Here is a 26,229-nt window from a genome sequence, read left to right on the forward strand (position 1 = left end):
GAAATGGGGATATTTTAGGGGGTGGGTGGGTTTTTGGAGTGGGTTGGGGGCCGTTGAGGGAATAAATCAGGGGTAGAAAAGTAATTAAGGGTTTGGAAAATGTTTTCTTTTTGTATATGAAAATGATGAAGAAATGTGCATATTGTATGGAAAATAAATAAATATTTAAATTAAAAAAAAAAAAAAATACTCCAGAGACACACAGAGCATGGCCCAGCCAGATCAATCAGCACTCTATCCCCAGTGGCCACCAGGAGAATTACCAGTCACATTTTCATAGAAACACTGCAAAATGCAAAGTTAACATTCACGCCACAGGATTCTGAATCATAACAGGAGTCCAACCTTCACCTATCACGGCAGGCCCTGTCAAAAAAGACCTTCAAGTGCTTACATCTGGGGTCTACCCTCTTGGACCTGCATAGCACCCGGCTGGAAAGCACCTTAGGCAGAACAAACAGTGCACAGGGTTCCATTACAAAGGGTTTGGTGCTGTAAGGCTGCAATAAAGGCAAACCTCAAGAATTCTTCCTTCCTATCCAAAAAGGCTCGGGTACCATCCACTTTAGCTAACAGCTTTAGCTTCCTGAATGGATCCAATTTCAGTACTTGATTCACAGAAGAACCATTTCGGACCCCCAAGTATGCTCCAAGAGCACAATCAGCACATCAGTGACCATCCAGCTTACAAACACTGGCGAAAAAACTAAAGTACTTCCTGTGTAGGAAGGGTTATATAGGGGAAGACTTCCTGTTTGATTGATCTGCCCGTGTCCATTCACCTATTGGTGGTATATAACCCACATAGTCATGAATAGTCTGCTTTGTGTCCCATAATGTACGATAAAGAAAGACATTTTACTCAAGAGATGGCTGCTTACCAAAAAAAACGATCTGCAAGACTTTGCACACCTTTTGTTGTAATGAACCTGGAGTGTATTTAGCCGATTTTAAATAAAAGTTCAATTGGGCTTTAAAAGAATATGTAATTTGTTAGCAGAGTTTAGAAAGCTATGATTCAGCACTGCCAGGCAATGTTAGATAATATGCGGAAATAATTCCTTAGTAGACTTTTTTTTTTTTATAGTTGTGGGTCTATGCCCTATCCATCCGTTAATGCCATGTCTCATGTCACGATCGCAACCAATAACTGCTAGTTCTACAATATAAAGGAAAACTCGTAGATTCTGACAATGTAACTTGGCTTTGTAATGGCAAGAAGCCCTAATGTGATGCAGCTTTCCTGTAAACACCACAAAAACTAAAACTATTATGTTGCTAGAGATAGCGTTTACATGTTTGGAACGGGCTATGGATATTGACAATTTCTTGTGATAGAACATGAGCAGGAGGGAAAGACATTTCGTATCATGCTGCAAATCACTTACCATAAACAAGAGTGGTGATACGGCGCTGGGCATAGGTTGCCAAGCCTTCACTTAACCACATTTCCTCCCAGCTGGCATTAGTGACTGCATTCCCAAACCAGCCATGCGCAATTTCATGGATGACATCAATAAGCAAGAAATCTTCACTGTCCAAGATGGAACAGATGACGAATGTCAGGCACGGGTTCTCCATGGCAACAATCGGAAAGGATGGGGGCAGGAAGACAATATCGTACCTGGAATGGAGGCAGGGAAGGGCAGTGGGCAAATGGGTTCTGGGTGAAAAAGACTTTTAAGGGAATATATAAACAAGGGGTTCTACAGGGAGTATCTCTGAAAACAAGTAAGCAGAGAACAAAGAAGATAAATAAACTATCAGATCATTACAAAACAATCACTTTTTTTTCCTTTAATAAAAAAAAAAATGATTAGATGATATAAAAAGAACTGAAAATATTTACAAGCTGAAAGCATGATTTACTTTCCTTTTAAATATAGAAGCAGAAAGTGCTTGATTAAGGAGGATTGTGATTCCCAACAATTTCAGTAGTGCCATCTGACCACAATTTCAGTAGTGCCAGGTAAAACACATAGATGCTGTATGCAAAAACATAAATGTTTGAGACCACCAAGTGTTCCTGTATATGCCCCTGGCAATGGGTAAAAGAGGCAGACACAGACGTACTACTAGGAGCTCAGCATCAGCTTTTGAAAGTGTAAATAAAAGCAATCAGCCAAGGATTTCTAGGTGAGTGAGGGGAGGGAACGCTAAGAAGCATTTCCCCTGTGTGCCTTTGGGGATGGACCATCAGCAATAGGGGTTAGTAGAAGGTCCATGTGGAGGTGGTGTCCATGTCCATCTGTAGTGGGGGGCTTGTAGTAGTATGGACTTGTCCGAGGAGGCAGCCGGCTGTAAGAGCTTGTAGATACTCCTAATGCAGGTAGAGAAGAGAGACAGCAGTGCCACTCTAAGTGTAGACGGTTAAAATCAGGCAGATTTAATGGTAAAATTGCACTCACATAGATAGGCAACAGGTAGGCATGTCAAGTGATGGAGGTCCAGTGGGAGCATCAGGTACTTTGGCCGTGCTGTGGGTGTTTTCCCGCCACTCCGGTGGTGTCCAGGACTCGGGGAGTAGCAGAGGGGCGCAGGGAGGCTCACAGGGATGATGTCACCATATGCACCGGGTTTCCAAGATGGCGCATGTTCGGAGCATACTCACTCCGTCAGTGAGCCTCCCTGCACCCCTCTGCTACTCTCCGAGCCCTGGACACAACCGGAGCAGCAGGAAAACACCCACAGCGCGGCCAAAGGATCTGATGCTCCCACTGGACCTCCATCAGCTGACATGCCTACCTGTTACCTATCTATGTGAGTGCAATTTTACTATTAAATCTGCCTGATTTTAACCATCTACACGTAGAGTGGCGCTGCTGTCTCTCGTCTTAGCCAAGGATTTCTAACTGCTTCATTAATTTCACCACTTAGCTCAATCCAGCCAATTATGTTATGCCTATAGACAATTTATTGGTCACATTAAAGACAATGTGATCCATCCCATAAAATCTGAAAAAGTGCAGACCTTACAGAATTAAATCTAACTTCTTGTGTGCCACAACCAGTGCAGGGCTTGTGTGTTCCAGCATCCTCTTAGATTCTTGTCCAAATGTTAAAACGTGGGCATATGCTGAAGGTGGATTAGTATGTGTCTGATATGTGGTTGGGAGACAGTGTGGAATACCACTTTTATTATAAAACTGCAGGTAACCTTTAAGCAACTGTTTCATATGACTTGATTGTTTAATTGTCTATAGAAACTAACAAAACCTATCTGTTTAACTATAGTTGTATCTGATCTTACCTTCCCCAGATATAGGGTCCGTACAATCTCTCTGCAGCCTGAAGCCACTGCTCTACTCGTCCTGCTAGTTTACCAACAGCCAAAGGCAGCACACAGGGTTCAGCCCACACCCGACTTCTGTTAGAAAACAAACAGCAGCCCAAATTGTTGCAAGATGGAAATAGTGGAATACTATTTGTTAATAGAGCAAAGATAACATTTCCCAAAAGGTACTGTTCAGTCATCAAACAACATTGCTTACTAAATAAATCAATGCATGTTTCACAGGAATGCAAAATTTACAATAAACTATTTTACATATAAAACAGCGTGATGGAAAAAAAGAATTTCAGTAAAATATATAAAACCAAGTAATAGCAGAAGAAAATAAAAAAATACTACAGTGAACAAAATGCATCTAGTGGATGAATACAACCATATGAAATGCTGTTACCTGGGGCCAATATCTGCTGGAAGTAAATGACCTGCAGTCAGGGCCACTAAATAGGCAGGAACAGGATGCTCCATGTAGAAATGGAAGATGCCCATTTCTTTTATGTAATAACTGTGAGTACAGCTCATAAGCACCCGAATTCCTGCTGGAGCCTGAAAAAAGTATATATGAGAAAATAGAATTAACACTGCTCAGTATAACATTTTCTTGCAGCATCCATGGCAGGGAATAAAGGTTCTTCTAAAACTTGCAACCAAAATCAATCAGCACACAGCTATCATTTATTTCAATTTGCATACAATAAGTAAAACAGAGCTGATCCTAAGGCCCCTTATGCATGATGAGAATATCGGACGAATGATCGTCCGTTTTTGTATTTTTGCATGCTAGTCTCATTTCGAAAGTGAAGAGGTTACTAAAGTTGCGAAAATTCTTGCACAACAGAATCAAAATTTGAAAGCGATGTAACTTACTGTATTGTATTTTCAGGCAAAAACTGTACCAATTAAACAAAAATTGTACACTGTGGTATCGTACAAGAAACATTTTGCCTGCTTGTCCCTTCGAAAAATTTCAGACGAAAGCTGTGTACGAACAATCAGTTTATCATGCGAATGCTTTGAAAGCGGTATTTTTCGTACGATTTTCTGATCATGTGTATTAACCTTAAAAAGAACAGTCAATATACAAATACAGAGATTTCCAGGAAGGTATAATCTCTTCAGTTACATGATTATTATAGTATATTTATCCATCTAACAAAACCACCAATTGTAGAAACCGCTGCTGTACAGAGATTCTCGAACACTTCATTACAATCCTATTCTTACACCTTCACTAGTCTGATCCAGACAACCTCACTATTTAATCCATTAACCTCCATTGTTCTATAAATAGATACCATCCCACGTATACAAAAGTCAGACTCTGATGATGTGAAGTCATGCTTAAAAATATGCCAGGATTTTCAAAGTGTCAGATGTGCTGTCATTTCATTGAGGCGCCATTACTGCAGTCCATAAGAACTGTTATAGACAATTTGTTCAGCACATCTAAATACATTAAATTAAAACTATTCTTTACTATAGTGGAATTATTAAAAAAAAATCATAACAGTCATACCTAATCCTGTACCAACCATGACACCAAGGGTGTCGCACATTGCATCAGACAACATCAACATCAATATTTCAAGTCCATAAGAATGCAATGACAGTGCCAAATGCCATGGCAAAACAAGCCCCCAGGAAGCAAATTCAAGTTAAAAATCAAGATACATGCAACAGCTGCACCCATAATGGCTAGGCACAAATAAAATTCACTTATCTGGGCAGACAACCAGTGAAAAATACAAGAGCAAGCAGGCACAGTTGCTGGCTGGTGCTAAATCCAATGGGTTCCTTGGTATGGGATTAGCTATAGCCAATATGCTTGTACTGGATTTTCCATAATACACCTAAAATTTTAGAAGGTGCTGATCTTTTTGTCTGTTGTGGTTTGGATGGAATAGAAGATAGAAGATCAAGCAACCATTACCTGTTGCAGGTGATCTGTGTGCAACTTTGCTTAACATAGCAACTGTAAATAAAATCAGGACTGAGATTTACTACCTGTTATATTGATCTCATTAGCTGAAGAATTACTGATTACAGGTAAAGATTGCTATTGATGTATTCCACTTTGAGGCAATTCCAGAACTAGATTTTAAGAATGCCATCAGCTATTGTGAAGCCAATTATCACTGTAATAGGAAGCTGGAACTCCAGGCAAACTGGCACTTGGGACCCTGCACCTAGTGATGCTGATCCAAGTCAATGCTCCCTATGATGCCAGTCCAAGTCCACCACGCCTGCCGATACTGATCCAAGTCCATCACGCCTACTGATGCTGACAGAAGTCCATCACAACAGTGAATCACTTTTATAAGTAAGCACAATCTCAACATCGGAGCTGCTGCAAATAAAATGGTTATCAAAACAAATGCCGTTTAACATACCTTGACAGAGGCAGAGTAAGTACACTTTACAGCTGGTGTATCAAAACATGGGAAGAAGGAGCGATTGCAAACAGAGTGCCCCTGAGTAAACACAAACAACTCTGAGCTTCCATAGGAGAGTTCAGGATCCAGCCACCATATCTGAAAAACATTGTAAGAAAATTGTTACATGTGATATTTTAATACCGACGAAATATGAGCAAAACTACGTTTTTATTAGAAGCTGAAGCTTTACACCAACAAAATGATTTCTTCATCTCTAGGAGGCTTTGGTGGTGTGCACTTGACATCTTAGATCTGCACATTTGCAACACCCATTAGAAGTGGGTTCCGCTAGGATTACTGGATTATTTACATTTATCTTATAGAACAAATTACAATTTTTTTTTTATCAAGCAATAAATGGGCTTTAGAACAAGCTCTTACTGACCTCTATAGCTGCAGCCATCCTGAAGCAATTCATTCTTAAATTTCATAATAAAGGCACTCTGGTCTGATTGTAGCTTGAGTCTTAAAAGTGGCTTCACACTGATCTGCTGCACTTTGGCCGCAGCACACCTGCAGTTTTTGTGCAGGTTAGCTGCGCTTTTCCATGGACTAGTCTTCTATTATGTCCAGTGGTTTGGGTGCATTTTCTGAAAGCACACCAAAGGTCCTGCATGCAGGACATTATTCAACTTTGGTCAATGCCACACAGCTTGTTTTTATCTACACAAGCCCCTTACCTGCATAAGCAGTTTTTGGTAAAGGTGAACTATGCCTTTAATCTGTGTCATCTTGGAGCTGATATTTTCTGAATTCTTTGGTATGATGAATGACCTTTAGTGCTCAGTGGCATTTGAAAGTGATATACAAGCTAATAAGCAATTTAAAGGCCAAGTTCATCTTTAAGAGCATGTTATACCCATATTAAGGGTGTAATATGTAACATGCCAGTGTTTTTTTAACAGTGGGTGGGGATCTTCTCCAAGCACCTGCTTTTGCAAATTGAAAACAGTGTTTCTGTGAGGGGCTCCGCCCACACAGCCCTGTCATTCGTTCACAGTTTTATGTGAATGAATTAGACTACAGGTACTACTAGCCATTGCAGATGATGAATTGTAGTTCTCAATGAACTACGAGAACACTGGTGAGTGCTCTCATAGTCCATTGATATTTCCTGCCATAAAGTAACTGCCTGCCTGTATCAGAGGTATAGGCAGACAGCTTACTGAGAGTCTGCAGGATCCTGGCATTGCACTCACAATTTGTATTTTTTTTTTTTTTTACATTTCTTCACTCTCTACCTGAATTCCAGGCCTAAGCAAAGGATGTTATACATTTCAGGAGTATTCTGAGGGGGAGGAGGGGATTCTTCAGCTACATCAGGGACGCCCGATGCCTAGGACATGTAGTTCCAGGCACCAGGCAGGTGTTTTTTCTCCTCGTTTAGCCCTGCTGCGGGTAAGCAGCAGGTTTCCTTTTTTTAGGCCCCTTCTTCCCATGTATCCTGGGCTCTGCTTGCCCATCTGTGGGCCTGGGATCGGTATTGCAAGTGCCAGCAGTAGGGGACACATGTCCGCTCTCCTCCCCTTCTTGACCTGACCCAGAAGTGACATGTATGACGTCACTTCCCAGACCCCAAAGACAGAATAGCCGGGGAAAAATGTAATTCCGTGCAATGTACCGCATTACATTCAGTGGAGCACATAGGAGACATGCAGGGTCTTTTAGACCCTGGATGTCTCAATATAGAGAATCTGTCACCAAAATAATCACAGTGGTCTTTTTGTCCCCTATGTGATGACAACAAAAAGTTTAAGTGTCACTAAACTCAGGACCCTGCATTCACTATATTTGGTCTCCCACAGTACACAGAACATGGAAATGCAATTATTTTAGAAAATATAAACTGCTAAATACCTTTTCTCATCAGCAGTTAGAACAATCTTGTGACTTCTATCAGTGTCCAGCAGAGCTTGTAGGAGGAGTTTTCATTCTCCTGTAGGAGGATGCAGGACCCCTGACCTCTGTCTGGACAGTGCTGACTGGCCCTGTGCTGATCACATGCACTCTCCCAAGAAAAAAACAAAACTATCTAGCCATACACACCAAACTGAGCATGGGCAGCTTGCCCCCGAGCCTCTGTTCTATCAGGAGACACTGAAAGAAGGGAACGATCAGAGAAGACAGGATCAAACATCCTTATTACACAATGCCAAGGATTAACCCCTTAGGTTCCACAGTGAGTATAACAAGCATGCTTTACTGCATATACAGACTGACTTTACTTTTGTGGGTTTAGTAAAACTTTAAGTAAAAATTTTAATTGTAAAGTTCCACCCAAGTACATAACCACCCCCCCACATATACGCACATACGAATGTAAACACACAGGTCCGGGTGCCTACGCATGAAAACGTCAATTGCAATACACGTGTTACAAGCCGAGCACGCCAGAATGAGAGCAATTTTTCTAGCACCAGACCTCCTCCGTACCATTAAAATGGTACGGAGGAGTACTAAAGTTTGTTGCCATTCCATGAGGGCACGCAAATTAAAAATTGACATGTTGGGTATCTATTTACTTGGTACAACCTCATCTCTTATAATTTAGCAAAAAAGCGGGCAATTTATTGGCTTTCTGTGCTCTAAAAATAACTTAGGTGTGTTTTTTTACTGAAATTTTGCGTTTTCTAGACTTTTACGGTAATATCGTGTAACGTAAAAAATTGGAACTACCAATATTTTATTCTTTTGGGGGATTGTGTAACCTTCAGGCCTAAAATTATTTTTTTATACATGTGCACTAAAATGCATAAAGGGCTCTGGCAGCAAAAGGGATAAAGGATACATTCACCTTTGGGAACATGTTACATGTTCCACCCGTAAAAGTGATAAAAAAAAAAAAAAAAGGGACAGTGTAAAAAATAAAAAAAAAACTAACTTTTTTTTTTTTAAATCACTCCCACCCCTCCTTCCCATGCTCATGCAGAAAGGGAAAGGAAAACGCAAACGTCAGTCCCATGTCAGTATGGAAGCAGAGATTTCACCATGCATGTGAGGTATCACTGTGAACGTCAGATCAAGGGCAGTAATTCTAGCACTAGACCTCCTATAAAGTGGTGACCTGTAAAGGCTTTTAAAATGTCACCTATCAATATTAAAACATAAAGTGTATTTTTTAAAAAAAAATTCGCGTGTGAAAAATCGTCACGCAAATACTGTGTGACATAAAAAATTGCAACACCCACCATTGTATTCTCTAGGGCCATTGCTTTAAAAAATATATATGTCTGGGGGTTCAAAGTAATTTTCTAGCAAAAAAAATGTTTTTCATGTAAACAAAGTGTCAGAAAAAGCTTGTTCTTCAAATGGTTGAAAAAGTGGGTGATGTGTGGCAGAAGCTTCTAATGTTTGCCCTGAAATGCCAGGATAGTAGAAGCACTCTCCCCCCCCCCCCCAAAATGACCCCTTTTTGGAAAGAAGACAATCCAAGGTATTTTCTAAGAGGCATGGTGAGTATTTTGCAGATCTCATTTGTTGTCTCAAAGTTTTTGGAAAATTAAGAAAGAAAACAAAAATTAATTTTTTTTCTTTTTTTTCCCCATTTTCAAAACCCTGTGGCAAAGTTTATATTTGCAAAATACCAACCATGCCTTTTATCAAATTCCTTGGATTGTCTACTTTCCAAAAAAGAGTCATTGGGGATGGGGGGGGGGGGGGAGTTTGTACTATCCTGGCCTTCTAGGGCCTCCAAAACTGTGATAGGTAGTGGGGAAATGATATGAGGAAATATGCCCTCTGAAAGCGGTCATTGGATTTTGGGGGCCTGTATGTGGATAGGTTGCCAAAGTATCTCTCACATGTGGTATCCCCATACTTGAGAGAAGTAGCAGAATGCATTTTGGGGTGTTATTCCACATATGGCCATGGCATATGTGAGAAATATATCATTTAATTCATAACATTGTGTAAAAAAAAAAAAGTCATTTTTCAAAAATTTGTGGCAAAAAAATAAAATCTTCCATGGACTCAACATGTCTCTCAGCAAATTCCTTGGGGTGTCTACTTTCCAAAAAGAGGTAATTTGGGGTCCTTTGTACTGCCCTGTCATTTTAGCACCTCAAGAAATGTGATAGGCAGTCAGAAAGTAAAAGCTGCGTAAATTCCAGTATATATACCATAGTTTGTAGTCACTATAACTTTCACAAAAACCAATTAATAAACAAAGACATGTAGCAGAATACATTTTGGCCTAAATTTATGACTAATGTTGAGTTTATTGGATATTTTTTGTAACCAAAATTAGAAAATTTTCTGTATTTTTTTGTTCATATCAAAAAAATAAAAAAAAATGCAGCTGCGATCAAACACCACCAAAAGAAACCACTATTTGTGTGAAAAAGGACATAAATTTTGTTTTAGTACAGCACTGCATGACCGCGCAATTACCAGTTGAAATAGCGCAGTGCTGAATAGCAAAAAATGGCCTGGTCAGAAAGGGGGGTAAATCTTTCAGAGGGCAAGTGGTTAATGGTGCTTACACTTTGCAAAAAGTAAACAAAAAACACAATATAAAAAAAAAACCAGTCGTTTATTGTATAACTAAAGGCAAAACGTTTTTTTTTTCGTTTTGGAATAGAGATGGATTATAACACCTGCCATTTTCTATTGCTGTCTGTTCCATTAGGTGGATTCCCCCTCTCTATTTGATCTGTTTACCATTATAATCAATAGTTAAAAGTATAAGAAAACAAAAATTTTGGGTTGTCCCAAGAAAAGTAATAGAGGGGTAATTTTCCAATGGCATTATTAGTTCTGGTGACCTCGGGGTCCCCAAGGAATTCCCTTAATTTGCAGATATTTTCTCCCTTCCTGTTTTGGCTATGGGACAGGAAGTGAAGGTAAATCTCCCCAATGGGACACAGGTGGCAAAAAAAGAAATTGACAGGGGTTATAACCCTTCCTTCAAAAATGAAGAAAAAAAACTAAAGTTTTGCCTATAGTTCTACTTTAAAATGGTTGTAAACCCTAGCACGGGTGTCGGCAAACCGCGGCTCTTTTTCACCTTTGCTGCGGCTAGGGTTTACAGAGAATGGTCCGAAAAAGAGAAAACATCCAGTGAGCAGCAGTAGTATGGATGAAAATGGGCACACTGGTTGCTGCGACATTCAAATGGTAGGGTCAGAATTTGGCACAAACAATATGAAAGCATGGATCCATCCTGCCTTGTATCAGTGGTTCAGGGGCTGGTGTTGGTGGTGGTATATTTTCTTGGCACTAGCAAGGTGTACCTAATAAAGCGGCCAGTGAGTGTATTTTATTTATTTCAGGTACTTATATAGCGCTGTCAATTTACGCAGCGCTTTACATACATATTGTACATTCACATCAGTCCCTAACCCTCAAGGGGCGTACAATCTAAAGGTCCCTAACTTACATTCATACATACTAGGGCCAATTTAGACAGGATCCAATTAACCTACCAGCATGTCTTTGGAGTGTGGGAGGAAACCAGAGTACCCAAAGGAAACCCACACAAGGGAGAACATGCAAACTCCATGCAGGAGGTGCCATGGTCGGGAATCGAACCCATGACCCATTTTACTGCAAGGCAGACATGCTAACCACTAAGCCACCGTGTATTGCTTTTTTGTTTCCTTCCTGCAAAGTGTAAGCACCATTAAGGCCCCATACTTTACGATTTGGTTTCTTATACACATTTTGGGGTGTGGTGCTGTAAATGTAACACCATTGTTTAAATAATTATTTTCTGAAGTTTCATACCACTGAGCTCCTACCCACCACTATGACCTTGGCACGCCCCTAAAACACCAAAACTTCCAGCTACGGGACAAATGTGCAGATCCCTTTCCAACCCCACAAGGCAGTGCTCCGCGCCTTAGCAATCCATTACCAGGCCCAGGCAATTGTAGTATGTATGTAGAGGTTTCTGACAATATGAAGCTAGCAACTTTCAGAGTCAGGGAGTGAACTACTGCATTGGATCATGAGGAATTACTTTTTTTATTTTCCTTTCTAGAATTTCTTGGTAACAACAACCATCCTCAGTCCTGTGGCATTTAGATACTCACCGCAGGACCCTCGCCTGTGATGTAGTGTACAATGACCTGGAACGTCTCGCTCCTTTGCAGGGTATCAGGCACAGTGATGGTAAGCGCAGAGCCGTAATCTGTAAACTCTTCAACCCTAAAGTCCAATGGAAAGCAGCAAGTGGAGTCAGTGGGCGCAGAGTCGCTGGCACTATGGAACTCACATGGCTGGCTAAAAGTGCAAGGCAGTGCTTCCAACGAAGGAATGTCTGTTGAGGAAAAGGGAGCGGGCATACTAGAAGTGGCAAAGCCGCTGTCGGGCGTTGGGGACGCGAGAGAGTCCGAGGACCAGTGAGACGCAGAGGAATGGCAAGACAGATCAGTAACGGGGGAAGCAGTAGTGGTAAACGGAGCCGAAGCAGAACTTCTAGGAGAAGATCCTGGAGGTTGATGACCATTGATGGTGGGACAACCCATACCAGCAGAAACATGGTTGGAAACATCAGCAGGTGCAAGGTGTGGCAAAGTCGTTGAACTTTTTGAACGTGGAATAGACAGGTCGAGGGGTTCTGGGGTGACCATCGGTGAGGATTCCTCCGTAGTGGGGCTCACTGTAGATGACTGAGGGGAGGCGTAGCATGAAGGGTCCATGGTGTGAATGCTGGATGGAGAATGTGAGGGCGCCATGTCTGTTTGACACTGGCACCCATGGGTGGGGTCCTCAGGGTTCCAGGGGTAGTGACTGGTAGGAGTAGAGTGGTCACTAGGAGGACATGAACACGGCCTATCGCTCTTCTTGCTCTGTCGTCCCCCTCTTCTACACCGTACAGAGCTGACTCGGAGCACCGGGTGAACGTCCAGAACCAGAGCCGGCCCGCCCGGCACCAGAGGGTTCAGCTCAAGCACCAAGCAGCCGGACAGCTCCCGGGTCTCCGGCCTCAGCTCCAGCCCCAGGTGGAAGTGATGCAGCCGGTAGAGCTGGAAGCTGGAGGCCGAAGCTGGGTCAGGAGGTCCTGGCTGAAAGGGCAGCGGGGAGTCCGGGCCTGGCCCGGGGTGGAGAGGGCGGCGGCAGCAGCACAGCGCCGGGCACCGGACAGCCGACGCCATGGGACACGGGAAGACGGTCGGTCACACTATGTAAAATCCATCGGGGCCACAGAAGGCCTACACCGAGAGGAGACAGCCGAGACCGGCCGGGACAGGAAGTGACAGAGTGGAGAGGCGAGGCCTGGCCCGGAACAGCCCACCCGGTATACAGGAGCTCCCCGGGTGTGTGCACAGAGCACGATCACAGGACGGGGTCGCAGCGCTACGATCGCCTATCTCCACACGCCCGGGACCGGGGCGAGCTGTCAGGGAAGTTACAGCAACCGACAGGCACGGCTTGCCGCTAGGAGGCAGCAACTCCCATTTCTTTCTCAACCGCTCAGGTGACCATAGACAGCCCTGCGCCCCTGTGGAGGTCACAAGGGCTCCTCCGCTGATGGGAGAAAAAATCCCCCAAGTGTACAAATTACAAGTAGAACTATAGGCAAAGGAAGGGTTATAACCCCTGGCAGTTTATTTTTTTGCCAACTGTGTGTCTTTGGGGAGATTTCCTCTCACTTCCTGTCCCATAGTCAAAACAGGAAGTGTGAGGAAATCTCTTGGAAATTAAGGGAATTCATTGGGGACCCCAAGATCACAGGAACTAGTGTTCTCTTTGAAAAATTCCCCCTCTATGCCATTTCTCCAGCCATGGTCAGCACAGACTTGTGGGGTCCCTCCTTTCCATCTTTGCTTTTCTCAAGCCCCCTGTATTTGTTTTTTCCTTTTCCTTGATGGATAATGGTCAGCTCCCTCAGCTAAGTTGGGGGGCTTTTCTTTTTTTTTCTTCCTTCCTCTATTCTCGCTTACCTATAGGCAGGGCTTTTCTTCAGCGGGAACTCAGTTCCACCACCTCTGACTCAGGCCCTCTGCTTCCTGCTCATCACTATCACTTGTAAATACAGAAGGCCGGCTTCTGTGTCTATAAATGACAGCATATCTGTCAGCGGCTCCCTCTGAATGCAGGATGGGGGGGGGAGGATTGTGTGGTAGGCTGCACCCTCTGTGACCTCCATTTTTTTTTCCATGGTGCTGAGATGCTGACTCCCCACTGGATGATCTCCCTGGAAATGAGAAAGACGGAGCTGCCTAAAGTGTGTGGGGAGGTACTAGAGTTGACTGGGTGCTTCAGCTTAATACAGCAACAAAAGTAGGACACGTGGAAGATAGTGGAGCTATTGAGGAGGGGGTTAGAAGATCAGGGCAGTGGAGGGGGCTTGTGTGCAGAGGTCAGAGCTGAGGAGAGGTGAAAATAAGATGGGGATGGAGAGGGCTGCACTCTGTGTGTACCGCACCCCTGAACTCTGCACTCTATACGTAGCGCACCTCAGAACACTACACTGTGTGTGTACCGCACCCCTGAACTCTGCACTCTATACGTAGCACACCTCAGAACTCAGCACTCTGTGTGTACCGCACCCCTGAACTCTGCACTCTATACGTAGCGCAACTCAGCACTCTGCGTGTACCGCACCCCTGAACTCTGCACTCTATACATAGCGCACCTCAGAACACAACACTGTGTGTGTACCGCACCCCTGAACTCTGCACTCTATACATAGCGCACCTCAGAACACAACACTGTGTGTGTACCGCACCCCTGAACTCTGCACTCTATACGTAGCGCACCTCAGAACTCAGCACTCTGTGTGTACCGCACCCCTGAACTCTGCACTCTATACGTAGCGCACCTCAGAACACTACACTCTGTGTGTACCGCACCCCTGAACTCTGCACTCTATACGTAGCGCAACTCAGCACTCTGCGTGTACCGCACCCCTGAACTCTGCACTCTATACATAGCGCACCTCAGAACACAACACTGTGTGTGTACCGCACCCCTGAACTCTGCACTCTATACGTAGCGCACCTCAGAACTCAGCACTCTGTGTGTACCGCACCCCTGAACTCTGCACTCTATACGTAGCGCACCTCAGAACACAACACTGTGTGTGTACCGCACCCCTGAACTCTGCACTCTATACGTAGCGCACCTCAGAACTCAGCACTCTGTGTGTACCGCACCTCTGAACTCTGCACTCTATACGTAGCGCACCTCAGAACACAACACTGTGTGTGTACCGCACCCCTGAACTCTGCACTCTATACGTAGCGCACCTCAGAACACAACACTGTGTGTGTACCGCACCCCTGAACTCTGCACTTTATACGTAGCGCACCTCAGAACACTACACTCTGTGTGTACCGCACCCCTGAGCTCTGCACTCTATACGTAGCGCACCTCAGAACACTACATTCTGCGTGTACCGCACCCCTGAGCTCTGCACTCTATACGTAGCGCACCTCAGAACACTACACTCTGCGTGTACCGCACCCCTGAACTCTGCACTCTATACGTAGCACACCTCAGAACACTACACTCTGCGTGTACCGCACCCCTGAGCTCTGCACTCTATACGTAGCGCACCTCAGAACACTACACTCTGCGTGTACCGCACCCCTGAACTCTGCACTCTATACGTAGCGCACCTCAGAACACTACACTCTGCGTGTACCGCACCCCTGAGCTCTGCACTCTATACGTAGCGCACCTCAGAACTCAGCACTCTTCGTGTACCGCACCCCTGAACTCTGCACTCTATACGTAGCGCACCTCAGAACACTACACTCTGTGTGTACCGCACCCCTGAACTCTGCATTCTGTATGTAGCGCACCTCAGAACACTACACTCTGTGTGTGTAACGCAAAACTGAACTCAGCACTCTGTACATAGCACACCCCTGAACGCAGCACTCTATACGTAGCGCACCTCAGAACACAACAGTCTGTGTGTACCGCACCCCTGAACGCTGCACTCTATACGTAGCGCACCTCAGAACACTACACTCTGCGTGTACCGCACCCCTGAGCTCTGCACTCTATACGTAGCGCACCTCAGAACACAACACTCTGCGTGTACCACACCCCTGAGCTCTGCACTCTATACGTAGCGCACCTCAGAACACTACACTCTGCGTGTACCGCACCCCTGAGCTCTGCACTCTATACGTAGCGCACCTCAGAACACTACACTCTGCGTGTACCGCACCCCTGAGCTCTGCACTCTATACGTAGCACACCTCAGAACACTACACTCTGCGTGTACCGCACCCCTGAGCTCTGCACTCTCTACGTAGCGCACCTCAGACCACTACACTCTGCGTGTACCGCACCCCTCAGCTCTGTACTCTATACGTAGCGCACCTCAGAACACTACACTCTGCGTGTACCGCACCCCTGAACTCTGCACTCTATACGTAGCGCACCTCAAAACACTACACTCTGCGTGTACCGCACCCCTGAGCTCTGCACTCTATACGTAGCGCACCTCAGAACACTACACTCTGCGTGTACCGCACCCCTGAACTCTGCACTCTATACGTAGCGCACCTCAGAACACTACACTGTGTGTGTGTAACGCAAACCTGAACTCTGCACTCCTATATGTAGCGCACCTCAGAACACAACACTCTGTGTGTACCGCACCCCTTAACTGTGCACTCTATACGTCGCGCACCTCAGAACACAACACTCTGTGTGTACTGCACCCCTGAACTCTGCATTCTGTATGTAGCGCACCTCAGAACACTACACTCTGTTTGTGTAACGCAAAACTGAACTCAGCACTCTGTACATAGCACACCCCTGAACGCAGCACTCTATACGTAGCGCACCTCAGAACACAACAGTCTGTGTGTACCGCACCCCTGAACGCGGCACTCTATACGTAGCGCACCTCAGAACACTACACTGTGTGTGTAACGCAAACCTGAACTCTGCACTCCTATATGTAGCGCACCTCAGAACACAACACTCTGTGTGTACCGCACCCCTGAACTGTGCACTCTATACGTAGCGCACCTCAGAACACAACACTCTCTGTGTACCGCACCCCTGAACTCTGCACTCTATACGTAGCGCACCTCAGAACACAACACTCTCTGTGTACCGCACCCCTGAACTCTGCACTCTATACGTAGCGCACCTCAGAACACTACACTGTGTGTGTACCGCACCCCTGAACTCTGCATTCTATACGTAGCGCACCTCAGAACACAACACTCTCTGTGTACCGCACCCCTGAACTCTGCACTCTATACGTAGCGCACCTCAGAACACAACACTCTGTGTGTATCGCACCCCTGAACTCTGCACTCTATACGTAGCGCACCTCAGAACACAACACTGTGTGTGTACCGCACCCCTGAACTCTGCACTCTATACGTAGCGCACCTCAGAACACAACACTGTGTGTGTACCGCACCCCTGAACTCTGCACTCTATATGTAGCGCACCTGAGAACACTACACTCTGCGTGTACCGCACCCCTGAACTCTGCACTCTATACGTAGCGCACCTCAGAACACTACACTCTGCGTGTACCGCACCCCTGAGCTCTGCACTCTATACGTAGCGCACCTCAGAACACTACACTCTGCGTGTACCGCACCCCTGAACTCTGCACTCTATACGTAGCGCACCTCAGAACACTACACTTTGCGTGTACCGCACCCCTGAGCTCTGCACTCTATACGTAGCGCACCTCAGAACTCAGCACTCTTCGTGTACCGCACCCCTGAACTCTGCACTCTATACGTAGCGCACCTCAGAACACTACACTCTGTGTGTACCGCACCCCTGAGCTCTGCACTCTATACGTAGCGCACCTCAGAACACTACACTCTGCGTGTACCGCACCCCTGAGCTCTGCACTCTATACGTAGCGCACCTCAGAACACTACACTCTACGTGTACCGCACCCCTGAACTCTGCACTCTATACGTAGCGCACCTCAGAACACTGCACTCTGCGTGTACCGCACCCCTGAGCTCTGCACTCCTATATGTAGCGCACCTCAGAACACAACACTCTGTGTGTACCGCACCCCTTAACTGTGCACTCTATACGTAGCGCACCTCAGAACACCACACTCTGTGTGTACTGCACCCCTGAACTCTGCATTCTGTATGTAACGCACCTCAGAACACTACACTCTGTGTGTGTAACGCAAAACTGAACTCAGCACTCTGTACATAGCACACCTTTGAACGCAGCACTCTATACGTAGCGCACCTCAGAACACAACAGTCTGTGTGTACCGCACCCCTGAACGCTGCACTCTATACGTAGCGCACCTCAGAACACTACACTGTGTGTGTAACGCAAACCTGAACTCTGCACTCCTAGATGTAGCGCACCTCAGAACACAACACTGTGTGTGTACCGCACCACTGAACTCTGCACTCTATACGTAGCGCACCTCAGAACACAACACTGTGTGTGTACCGCACCCCTGAACTCTGCACTCTATACGTAGTACACCTCAGAACACAACACTGTGTGTACCGCACCCCTGAACTCTGCACTCTATACGTAGCGCACCTCAGAACACAACACTCTGTGTGTACCGCACCCCTGAACTGTGCACTCTATACGTAGCGCACCTCAGAACTCAGCACTCTGTGTGTACCGCACCCCTGAACTCTGCACTCTATACGTAGCGCACCTCAGAACTCAGCACTCTGCGTGTACCGCACCCCTGAACTCTGCACTCTATACGTAGCGCACCTCAGAACACAACACTGTGTGTGTACCGCACCCCTGAACTCTGCACTCTATACGTAGCGCACCTCAGAACACAACACTGTGTGTGTACCGCACCCCTGAACTCTGCACTCTATACGTAGTGCACCTCAGAACACAACACTGTGTGTACCGCACCCCTGAACTCTGCACTCTATACGTAGTGCACCTCAGAACACAACACTGTGTGTACCGCACCCCTGAACTCTGCACTCTATACGTAGCGCACCTCAGAACACAACACTCTGTGTGTACCGCACCCCTGAACTCTGCACTCTATACGTAGCGCACCTCAGAACACTACACTCTGTGTGTACCGCACCCCTGAGCTCTGCACTCTATACGTAGCGCACCTCAGAACTCAGCACTCTTCGTGTACCGCACCCCTGAACTCTGCACTCTATACGTAGCGCACCTCAGAACACTACACTCTGTGTGTACCGCACCCCTGAGCTCTGCACTCTATACGTAGCGCACCTCAGAACACTACATTCTGCGTGTACCGCACCCCTGAGCTCTGCACTCTATACGTAGCGCACCTCAGAACACTACACTCTGCGTGTACCGCACCCCTGAACTCTGCACTCTATACGTAGCGCACCTCAGAACACTACACTCTGCGTGTACCGCACCCCTGAGCTCTGCACTCTATACGTAGCGCACCTCAGAACACTACATTCTGCGTGTACCGCACCCCTGACCTCTGCACTCTATACGTAGCGCACCTCAGAACACTACACTGTGTGTGTACCGCACCCCTGAACTCTGCACTCTATACGTAGCGCACCTCAGAACACTACACTCTGCGTGTACCGCACCCCTGAGCTCTGCACTCTATACGTAGCGCACCTCAGAACACTACACTCTGCGTGTACTGCACCCCTGAGCTCTGCACTCTATACGTAGCGCACCTCAGAACACTACACTCTGCGTGTAACACAAACCTGAACTCTGCACTCTATACGTAGCGCACCTCAGAACACTACACTCTGCGTGTACCGCACCCCTGAACTCTGCACTCTATACGTAGCGCACCTCAGAACACTACACTCTGCGTGTACCGCACCCCTGAGCTCTGCACTCTATACGTAGCGCACCTCAGAACACTACATTCTGCGTGTACCGCACCCCTGAGCTCTGCACTCTATACGTAGCGCACCTCAGAACACTACACTCTGCGTGTAACACAAACCTGAACTCTGCACTCTATACGTAGCTCACCTCAAAACACAACACTCTGTGTGTACCGCACCCCTGAACTCTGCACTCTATACGTAGCACACCTCAGAACACTACACTGTGTGTGTGTAACGCAAACCTGAACTCTGCACTCCTATATGTAGCGCACCTCAGAACACAACACTCTGTGTGTACCGCACCCCTTAACTGTGCACTCTATACGTAGCGCACCTCAGAACACAACACTCTGTGTGTACCGCACCCCTTAACTGTGCACTCTATACGTAGCGCACCTCAGAACACAACAGTCTGTGTGTACCGCACCCCTGAACGCTGCACTCTATACGTAGCGCACCTCAGAACACTACACTGTGTGTGTAACGCAAACCTGAACTCTGCACTCCTATATGTAGCGCACCTCAGAACACAACACTGTGTGTGTACCGCACCCCTTAACTGTGCACTCTATACGTAGCGCACCTCAGAACACCACACTCTGTGTGTACTGCACCCCTGAACTCTGCATTCTGTATGTAGCGCACCTCAGAACACTACACTCTGTGTAACGCAAAACTGAACTCAGCACTCTGTACATAGCACACCCCTGAACGCAGCACTCTATACGTAGCGCACCTCAGAACACAACAGTCTGTGTGTACCGCACCCCTGAACGCTGCACTCTATACGTAGCGCACCTCAGAACACTACACTCTGCGTGTACCGCACCCCTGAGCTCTGCACTCTATACGTAGCGCACCTCAGAACACAACACTCTGTGTGTACCGCACCCCTGAGCTCTGCACTCTATACGTAGCGCACCTCAGAACACTACACTCTGCGTGTACCGCACCCCTGAGCTCTGCACTCTATACGTAGCGCACCTCAGAACACTAGACTCTGCGTGTACCGCACCCCTGAGCTCTGCACTCTATACGCAGCGCACCTCAGAACACTACACTCTGCGTGTACCGCACCCCTGAGCTCTGCACTCTATACGTAGCGCACCTCAGACCACTACACTCTGCGTGTACCGCACCCCTGAGCTCTGTACTCTATACGTAGCGCACCTCAGAACACTACACTCTGCGTGTACCGCACCCCTGAACTCTGCACTCTATACGTAGCGCACCTCAGAACACTACACTCTGCGTGTACCGCACCCCTGAGCTCTGCACTCTATACGTAGCGCACCTCAGAACACTACACTCTGCGTGTACCACACCCCTGAACTCTGCACTCTATACGTAGCGCACCTCAGAACACTACACTCTGCGTGTACCGCACCCCTGAGCTCTGCACTCTATACGTAGCGCACCTCAGAACACTACACTCTGCGTGTACCGCACCCCTGAGCTCTGCACTCTATACGTAGCGCACCTCAGAACACTACACTGTGTGTGTGTAACTCAAACCTGAACTCTGCACTCCTATATGTAGCGCACCTCAGAACACAACACTCTGTGTGTACCGCACCCCTGAACGCTGCACTCTATACGTAGCGCACCTCAGAACACTACACTGTGTGTGTAACGCAAACCTGAACTCTGCACTCCTATATGTAGCGCACCTCAGAACACAACACTCTGTGTGTACCGCACCCCTGAACTGTGCACTCTATACGTAGCGCACCTCAGAACACAACACTCTCTGTGTACCGCACCCCTGAACTCTGCACTCTATACGTAGCGCACCTCAGAACACAACACTCTCTGTGTACCGCACCCCTGAACTCTGCACTCTATACATAGCGCACCTCAGAACACTACACTGTGTGTGTACCGCACCCCTGAACTCTGCACTCTATACGTAGCGCACCTCAGAACACAACACTGTGTGTACCGCACCCCTGAACTCTGCACTCTATACGTAGCGCACCTCAGAACACAACACTCTGTGTGTACCGCACCCCTGAACTCTGCACTCTATACGTAGCGCACCTCAGAACACAACACTCTGTGTGTACCGCACCCCTGAACTCTGCACTCTATACGTAGCGCACCTCAGAACACAACACTGTGTGTGTAACGCAAACCTGAACTCTGCACTCTATACGTAGCGCACCTCAGAACACAACACTCTGTGTGTACCGCACCCCTGAACTCTGCACTCTATACGTAGCGGACCTCAGAACACAACACTCTGTGTGTACCGCACCCCTGAACTCTGCTCTCTATACGTAGCGCACCTCAGAGCATTACACTCTGTGTGTACCGCACCCCTGAACTCTGCACTCTATACGTAGCGCACCTCAGAACACTACACTCTGTGTGTACCGCACCCCTGAACTCTGCATTCTATACATAGCGCACCTCAGAACACTACACTGTGTGTGTACCGCACCCCTGAACTCTGCACTCTATACGTAGCGCACCTCAGAACACAACACTGTGTGTGTAACGCAAACCTGAACTCTGCACTCTATACGTAGCGCACCTCAGAACACAACACTCTGTGTGTACCGCACCCCTGAACTCTGCACTCTATACGTAGCGCACCTCAGAACACAACACTCTGTGTGTACCGCACCCCTGAACTCTGCACTCTATACGTAGCGCACCTCAGAACACTACACTGTGTGTGTACCGCACCCCTGAACTCTGCACTCTATACGTAGCGCACCTCAGAACACAACACTGTGTGTGTACCGCACCCCTGAACTCTGCACTCTATACGTAGCGCACCTCAGAACACAACACTTTGTGTGTACCGCACCCCTGAACTCTGCACTCTATACGTAGCGCACCTCAGAACACAACACTTTGTGTGTACCGCACCCCTGAACTCTGCACTCTATACGTAGCGCACCTCAGAACACAACACTCTGTGTGTACCGCACCCCTGAACTCTGCACTCTATACGTAGCGCACCTCAGAACACTACACTGTGTGTGTACCGCACCCCTGAACTCTGCACTCTATACGTAGCGCACCTCAGAACACAACACTGTGTGTGTACCGCACCCCTGAACTCTGCACTCTATACGTAGCGCACCTCAGAACACAACACTTTGTGTGTACCGCACCCCTGAACTCTGCACTCTATACGTAGCGCACCTCAGAACACAACACTTTGTGTGTACCGCACCCCTGAACTCTGCACTCTATACGTAGCGCACCTCAGAACACAACACTCTGTGTGTACCGCACCCCTGAACTCTGCACTCTATACGTAGCGCACCTCAGAACACTACACTGTGTGTGTACCGCACCCCTGAACTCTGCACTCTATACGTAGCGCACCTCAGAACACAACACTCTGTGTGTACCGCACCCCTGAACTCTGCACTCTATACGTAGCGCACCTCAGAACACAACACTGTGTGTACCGCACCCCTGAACTCTGCACTCTATACGTAGCGCACCTCAGAACACAACACTCTGTGTGTACCGCACCCCTGAACTCTGCACTCTATACGTAGCGCACCTCAGAACACAACACTCTGTGTGTACCGCACCCCTGAACTCTGCACTCTATACGTAGCGCACCTCAGAACACTATACTCTGTGTGTACCGCACCCCTGAGCTCAGCACTCTATACGTAGTGCACCTCAGAACACTACACTGTGTGTGTACCGCACCCCTGAACTCTGCACTCTATATACGTAGCGCACCTCAGAACACTACACTGTGTGTGTACCGCACCCCTGAACTCTGCACTCTATACGTAGCGCACCTCAGAACACAACACTCTGTGTGTACCGCACCCCTGAACTCTGCACTCTATACGTAGCGCACCTCAGAACACTACACTGTGTGTGTACCGCACCCCTGAACTCTGCACTCTATACGTAGCGCACCTCAGAACACAACACTCTGTGTGTACCGCACCCCTGAACTCTGCACTCTATACGTAGCGCACCTCAGAACACTACACTGTGTGTAACGCAAACCTGAACTCTGCACTCTATACGTAGCGCACCTCAGAACACTACACTCTGTGTGTAACGCAAAACTGAACTCAGCACTCTGTACATAGTACACCCATGAACTCTGCACTCTATACATAGCGCACCTCAGAACACTATACTCTGTGTGTACCGCACCCCTGTGCTCAGTACTCTATATACGTAGCGCACCTTAGAACACTACACTCTGTGTGTACCACACGCTTGAACTCTGCACTTTATATACATAGCGCACCTCAGAACACTACACTCTGTGTGTAACGCAAACCTCAACTCAGCATTCTTTATATGTAGCGCACCTCAGAACACTACACTCTGTGTGTACCGCACCCCTGAACTCTGCACTCTATATACGTAGCGCACCTCAGAACACTACACTGTGTGTGTACCGCACCCCTGAACTCTGCACTCTATACGTAGCGCACCTCAGAACACTACACTGTGTGTGTACCGCACCCCTGAACTCTGCACTCTATATGTAGCGCACCTCAGAACACAACACTCTGTGTGTACCGCACCCCTGAACTCTGCACTCTATACGTAGCGGACCTCAGAACACAACACTCTGTGTGTACCACACCCCTGAACTCTGCACTCTATATACGTAGCGCACCTCAAAACACTACACTGTGTGTGTAACGCAAACCTGAACTCTGCACTCTATACGTAGCGCACCTCAGAACACAACACTCTGTGTACCGCACCCCTGAACTCTGCACTCTATACGTAGCGCACCTCAGAACACTACACTCTGTGTGTACCGCACCCCTGAACTCTGCACTCTATACGTAGCGCACCTCAGAACACAACACTCTGTGTGTACCGCACCCCTGAACTCTGCACTCTATACGTAGCGCACCTCAGAACACTACACTGTGTGTGTAACGCAAACCTGAACTCTGCACTCTATACGTAGCGCACCTCAGAACACAACACTCTGTGTGTACCGCACCCCTGAACTCTGCACTCTATACGTAGCGCACCTCAGAACACAACACTCTGTGTGTACCGCACCCCTGAACTCTGCACTCTATACGTAGCGCACCTCAGAACACTACACTGTGTGTGTACCGCAAACCTGAACTCTGCACTCTATACGTAGCGCACCTCAGAACACTACACTGTGTGTGTACCGCACCCCTGAACTTTGCACTCTATACGTAGCGCACCTCAGAACACAACACTCTGTGTGTACCGCACCCCTGAACTCTGCACTCTATACGTAGCGCACCTCAGAACACAACACTCTGTGTGTACCGCACCCCTGAACTCTGCACTCTATACGTAGCGCACCTCAGAACACTACACTCTGTGTGTACAGCACCCCTGAACTCTGCACTCTATACGTAGCGCACCTCAGAACACAACACTCTGTGTGTACCGCACCCCTGAACTCTGCACTCTATACGTAGTGCACCTCAGAACACTACACTGTGTGTGTACCGCAAACCTGAACTCTGCACTCTATACGTAGCGCACCTCAGAACACAACACTCTGTGTGTACCGCACCCCTGAACTTTGCACTCTATACGTAGCGCACCTCAGAACACAACACTCTGTGTGTACCGCACCCCTGAACTCTGCACTCTATACGTAGCGCACCTCAGAACACAACACTCTGTGTGTACCGCACCCCTGAACTCTGCACTCTATACGTAGCGCACCTCAGAACACAACACTCTGTGTGTACCGCACCCCTGAACTCCTGCACTCTATACGTAGCGCACCTCAGAACACTACACTCTGTGTGTACCGCACCCCTGAACTCTGCACTCTATACGTAGCGCACCTCAGAACACTACACTGTGTGTGTACCGCACCCCTGAACTCTGCACTCTATATGTAGCGCACCTCAGAACACAACACTCTGTGTGGACCGCACCCCTGATCTCTGCACTCTATACGTAGCGCACCTCAGAACACAACACTCTGTGTGTACCGCACCCCTGAACTCTGCACTCTATACGTAGCGCACCTCAGAACACAACACTCTGTGTGTACCGCACCCCTGAACTCTGCACTCTATACGTAGCGCACCTCAGAGCACTACACTCTGTGTGTACCGCACTCCTGAACTCTGCACTCTATACGTAGCGCACCTCAGAATACAACACTCTGTGTGTACCGCACCCCTGAACTCTGCACTCTATACGTAGCGCACCTCAGAACACTACACTGTGTGTGTACCGCACCCCTGAACTCTGCACTCTATACGTAGCGCACCTCAGAGCACTACACTCTGTGTGTACCGCACTCCTGAACTCTGCACTCTATACGTAGCGCACCTCAGAATACAACACTCTGTGTGTACCGCACCCCTGAACTCTGCACTCTATACGTAGCGCACCTCAGAACACTACACTGTGTGTGTACCGCACCCCTGAACTCTGCACTCTATACATAGCGCACCTCAGAACACAACACTGTGTGTGTAACGCAAACCTGAACTCTGCACTCTATACGTAGCGCACCTCAGAACACAACACTCTGTGTGTACCGCACCCCTGAACTCTGCACTCTATACGTAGCGCACCTCAAAACACTACACTGTGTGTGTACCGCACCCCTGAACTCTGCACTCTATACGTAGCGCACCTCAGAACACTACACTGTGTGTGTACCGCACTCCTGAACTCTGCACTCTATACGTAGCGCACCTCAGAACACAACACTGTGTGTATCGCACCCCTGAACTCTGCACTCTATACGTAGCGCACCTCAGAACACAACACTCTGTGTGTACCGCACCCCTGAACTCTG

At 47.4% G+C, this 26,229-nt stretch overlaps 1 protein-coding gene across 1 annotated transcript in view; it reads right to left on the reverse strand.

Moving 5' to 3' along the window:
* RNPEPL1 (arginyl aminopeptidase like 1) overlaps positions 1-13,098 on the reverse strand; it is a 37,840-nt gene extending 24,742 nt beyond the window's left edge. The window contains exons 1-5 of the mRNA XM_089685459.1: positions 11,757-13,098; positions 5,680-5,820; positions 3,684-3,835; positions 3,251-3,367; positions 1,389-1,624 (exon numbers count right to left, since the gene is read on the reverse strand). Coding sequence (XP_089541585.1) covers positions 1,389-1,624; positions 3,251-3,367; positions 3,684-3,835; positions 5,680-5,820; positions 11,757-12,821 — 1,711 coding nt within the window. The 5' untranslated portion in view covers positions 12,822-13,098. The remainder of the gene's footprint in view (positions 1-1,388; positions 1,625-3,250; positions 3,368-3,683; positions 3,836-5,679; positions 5,821-11,756) is intronic.
* Positions 13,099-26,229: the final 13,131 nt, after the last annotated feature.

The sequence above is a fragment of the Staurois parvus genome, unplaced genomic scaffold (assembly GCF_062004578.1).
Source record: "Staurois parvus isolate SC_StPar_1 unplaced genomic scaffold, SC_StPar_1.0 ptg000376l, whole genome shotgun sequence".
NCBI lineage: Eukaryota > Metazoa > Chordata > Amphibia > Anura > Ranidae > Staurois > Staurois parvus.